Here is a 5000-nt window from a genome sequence, read left to right as displayed (position 1 = left end):
CAGATCATAGCTCCAATAATGTAGATGCTTGCCTGCAAAATAAAGAGGAAAATTGAGGGTGTTAGTACGTTACTTCTAGATTATCATCCACAAAGCTTATAATGTTACAGTCTATAATATCATGAAATGATATCAAAATATGGACAAGAAATACAGGTACAAACTCTTTTATCTCCTTCCATCAGTCAGTCAGTCAACCAAGTCAGTTAGTCAGTCAATCAAGTAAGTCAGTCACAGTCAGTCAGTTAGACACAGACACAGAAAAAGACACTCAAAAGAAACTCGGACAGAAAAACTGAAAAATATCCAACCAGACCACCTACTCACCCCTATGCCCAAGATTATGAATAAAATGATGCGCACATTCTTCCACCAGAGGCTTCTGGCTAAGGTTCGACTTGTCGTCTTAAAAGTTACCGCCTGAAAAAGAAGGCAAACATCTGAACTCAACACAATTCAAAACAAACACAGATATTTGCTACTTCATGTTAAGTATGTGGTGTTTCAACCCTTCTCAGATGGGCCATATGTCAAGATGCTCAGCCTGGGCTGGGCATCATAAGATGAGTGTTTTCTTTAATTTTCTAGTCTACATATGATAAACTAGTAAAGCGATTTTAATTAGCTATGATTCCCTAGTTACACAACTGCAATAATAAATAGTTTGTAATTTCAACAAAAGGAAAATACAGTGCAAAAATTATCCAACCAAATGAAACATGCCCATTTCAATTTGGAAATTTTCTTCCTTTGCAGTATATTATTCAGTTCAAGGACTTTGAGTCTTACTTAAAGTATACATCAATTTTAGGCCAAAAATCTTGTTATAAAAAGAGTCAGACCAACTTCCTGAGTGGTTTGTAGCTGTGGAAAATGACTGTCAAACTATTACATAACACAATGATAGCTGTGGATGAAGAGCACACAAAAATTAGAGATATTAGAGTATTGTATTTCAAAAATAAATATACTTTCAGAGCTTGAATACAAAGTGAATGTCCCGTTTCTAAATTTCCAGCACATGAGGTAAAAAACAACTTAATTAGTAGCTGTCACAAACAATTTGCTTCTCTGACTGACATCATAATATATTTTCTTACAAATAAAGTTTAACAAACATAAACTCAAAACTATAAATATAAGATCAAGACAAGGTAACAAACACACACAAATATTTATGTAAATGTTAAAAACTACTTTTACATTAGGATGAAACAAGCAATAAACAAACATACCTGTCATATTTACAGGCATAAAAAGTATGAGAAAAAGAGAGACAGAAATCTTTTTAAATCCTTTAACAAAGGGTGACAAGTGGTGGCAGCGGCAGCTGCCGGAGACAAGATATTTCATCGTGGCTATCTTCCTGGCCGGCGCACTGGGTGATCGGGCGCACAACACTTGGCCATGGCCAGTACGGGTGAATAGCCCGAGGCAATAGACTTACGTGTTTGAAATATCCCAGTGTTTCGACCATTTGGAGCCAAAACAGCCCTGTCATTAACAGGTTAAAGACTTGAGCATGTACTTACTGAGGTGTTGAGGTTCTCAGTCTTGTTGATCAGTAGTTCAAGTCTCTCTCCTCTACTGGCCAAGCTCTCTGAAAGAATAAGAATAACAATAAGAATAAGGAGAAAAGAGGGTAACTACATTCTGTTCATCTACAAAAAAAAATTCAGCAAGATTAAACTCTTAGTCAAATAATCTGGCAAAGTCATATTTCACACTTCAATTCCATTTCAGAAACATTCTCATACTTCCTCAACAGACAGACATGTATAAAAATTCTACACACCAATATTCTTCACTAAAATGTCCTTCACATCGCTGACTTCCCCTTGCAAGCGTGAGATATTGTCAATATCCCGAGACTCTGTGTAATGCTTCATCTGTGTGGCCAGTACCTGCGGCAAATTACAGAGATTTTATTTAGTTTCTTTGGTGATCATTGGTTGTATGTGTGTCTTTTATAATGTATTTTCTTCATTCCATATCTAACCTCCTTATGTATCAAGAATAAATATTAGAATCTTTACAATGCACCTACGTATTGAAAACAGATGTCTAGAAAATAATCTAATCTAAATATACAAAAATACGTACGAATATAATCGTCTATACAATGAGATAAACAAGTATCAATGCCATTAATAAAAATGACACAGAAAAAAAAAAACAATTTCAAATCATAATCCCTTTTCCCTCTTCTATTTCTCAGATGATGCAGAAAATAAAGCAAAATTGGAAAAAAAGGAAATGAAAGAATATTTTTCTTTACCTGAGCGAATTCACTGTTCATGGCATAGGGAAGCGCTGTGTGGACTCTGCTGCCATAGGTCGCCTGGAACCTCTGTTTGATGTCCTCGAGGAAAAGGAAAGCTCGCTGTCGTTCGAATTCCTGTGGGGGATTTCATTTTCAATATTGAGAAAAATTGTGAGAACAAAATGTTTGCCTGTGATGACCTAAATACATATATATCCATGTCTAAGGATAAATATAAATACACTAACACACACACACACACACACATATATAAACGCACACACACTTATTCACATGCACTCGCACAATATTGCCCCTTAATTTACAGTATTTTGTACCTTATGATGTACTATGTAATCAGTGATAAATGCATTGGTGGGTGTGGGGGCAGAAGAGGTATCTGTAATAAACTGTATCCCCACAATAGAGTAATACACAAAATATAGAATATCTGAATAATTTAGGTAACAAAGCAAGTACAACTGTGGTAACATTAGTAAAACAAAAAAAATAACTGAAATTATATGAGTTTTTGATTTCCTGTATCCTTTGAGAATGGTATTTTTGTACTAAGGATAAGTAGCCTAATGTACTAATAATATAAAGTCATAAGGCACTATCTTCCAAACTGACAACTCCAGTCGGTACACCAGGCCTGCACGTATTTCCTGGACATGAATCATATATCTATTCTGAATGACTTTTAACAACATCAACTATAACAACATCAACTAAGTGGCACTAAGGGATAATAATATTGAATTCTCAGTCTTATATGTATAAATATTTTCCTTATCAAGAGAGCCTGAATCCCCAACTTGCTCCTGCTGTTCTGTTAACAGTATTTGATAATATAAAAGCACCACAGTTTGCCCCTGTCTTCCTTAAAACATCATGGATCTGCCTTATATTTGAAAAGTTAAAATCCCTGGATTGTACAATAATCATCTAATTATCAAAAATAAATACAAACTAAGTCAGAAACTACTGAAAAAAAAGCAAACAAAGAGGCAGCAAAGAGGCAAGAGCACCCCCTGCCAACCCCTGTCCCCCAAGACTTACATCATCCGTAATGCACAGGTACACCACTCCATCCTGCGCCACGTAATGGAAGAGATAGGAGGCATGCGAGTAGGTGAGCCTCCCTGTCTCCCCAGGTGAGATCTTGGTCAGGATCTGCTCTGTGACCTCGGCAAAGTTCCCGGCACAGGTGGCATAACGGGCCAGTACGGTCGTGCCCCGGGCAATGACGCTGTAGAGGAGGGGCATCTCTGGAAATGGGATTAGGGTTTATTTATTTTTTCTTACAGTGAGATCATAAATAAATAGTTAATAATTTTAAATAAAGAAAAATATGTAAGAAAAAAAAATCAAGAAATGACATATACAAACAGAAAAAAAAAGAAAGAAAAAAAGAAATAGATGAAGATAACCAAAAAAGGTGACTTAGTGCTCCAAGACAGCTTTTATGAAACATACTAATTAGCATATTGACTGAATTACACCAGCATGTGCTTATCAGTGAAACCACAGTGTATCTGTGTCGACAATATTTATAAAGGCCAAAATAAATGCATTTACTTAGACACAGAAAAATAAATTGTCTACCACAACCAGTTGATAAGATTGTGATAACTACAAACTATGTAATAACATACTGATAACCTGTTTTATCAGACAAGTCTTAACACTTTATCTGTCAACTTTTATTCATAAAATGTGGTTTCATTCCTACTATCACTTTATATATTCATAAGTATTTTCATTTTAGTATAAAGTGGGCATTTATACAAAGTCAATTATCTTCTAAACTCAAAAAAAAAAAAAAATATTATAGAGATTAATGGTAACAAATATTCATTCCCTTTCATAATTACCTAAAAGGGACTAAAAAAAGAAAAAAGAAAGAAAGAAAGAAAAAAAAAATTGTTGTACAAACATGATGCAAGAGCTTCCAAAAGACTTAATATACAATATGCAATTCATGCCCAGTCATTGCTCCCCTAGTACAGGTAAATGGCCCATAAAAAGAACTAAGAAATGAAAAATAACATGATACACAGATGAATGATCTAAGGAAATATTTCAGATAAAATCCTTTAATTTATGAAATAACATACATTTTGCATGCTCTTAAATGGTATATGTCAGACAATTAATGTCTTCCACATATTTAGATAACATTCACACAAAGAAATATTTCTGATGCATTATTTCTGATAATTTAAACCCTTTAAGTCCAAAGATGCACTGTTGAATATGTTAAATACATGCCTTAATTGAGCATAACCTCTCAAAAACTAGCAGGCTGTTTTTCAGTTTTTTTTTTCTGATAATTGGAAGTACGGATTATAGGGAAGTAATTCTGGTACTTTGTGGCAAGGCTAGCAAATTGCAGTCTTTAGGCGTTGAGGTAAATCTTACAAGGCAGTAGCTTTCAAAATGAGATTTCTTTTTCTTATGATTGAAATGGCTGTGTTCAATCTATATCCCTTTGAAACTTCCTGGACCTATGATAGAGGGCTTACAATCCAAAGTCCAAAAACTTCCACAATTCTGGCCAGACAGAGTTTGGACCATTTTATATTTGATGATAAAGCACAAGGCTCTACTTTGCCAGAACATGTACAGTGGAAGTAATTTAACTTTCCTAAAACTGGCACTGGTAAAAAAAAAAAAAAAAAATCCTGGTAATGAATAAGAATAGGACTAAAACAAGTGATGTCTTGGCCTCTGC

General features: G+C 34.7%; 1 protein-coding gene across 1 annotated transcript in view; it reads right to left on the bottom strand.

The window, feature by feature from the left end:
• Positions 1-5000, bottom strand: part of Vamp7 (Vesicle-associated membrane protein 7) — a 7770-nt gene that overhangs the window by 1568 nt on the left and 1202 nt on the right. Inside the window, exons 2-7 of the mRNA XM_043014519.2 lie at positions 3326-3534; positions 2279-2398; positions 1796-1904; positions 1533-1600; positions 328-420; positions 1-32 (exon numbers count right to left, since the gene is read on the bottom strand). The exon at positions 1-32 is cut by the window's left edge and continues 1568 nt beyond it. Coding sequence (XP_042870453.1) covers positions 1-32; positions 328-420; positions 1533-1600; positions 1796-1904; positions 2279-2398; positions 3326-3532 — 629 coding nt within the window. The 5' untranslated portion in view covers positions 3533-3534. The remainder of the gene's footprint in view (positions 33-327; positions 421-1532; positions 1601-1795; positions 1905-2278; positions 2399-3325; positions 3535-5000) is intronic.

This window comes from Penaeus japonicus, unplaced genomic scaffold, assembly GCF_977035675.1.
Source record: "Penaeus japonicus unplaced genomic scaffold, GWHDUDI00000001_assembly GWHDUDI00000012, whole genome shotgun sequence".
NCBI lineage: Eukaryota > Metazoa > Arthropoda > Malacostraca > Decapoda > Penaeidae > Penaeus > Penaeus japonicus.
The sequence above is the reverse complement of the archived record's forward strand: the minus strand, read 5'-3'. Positions and strand labels throughout refer to the sequence as shown.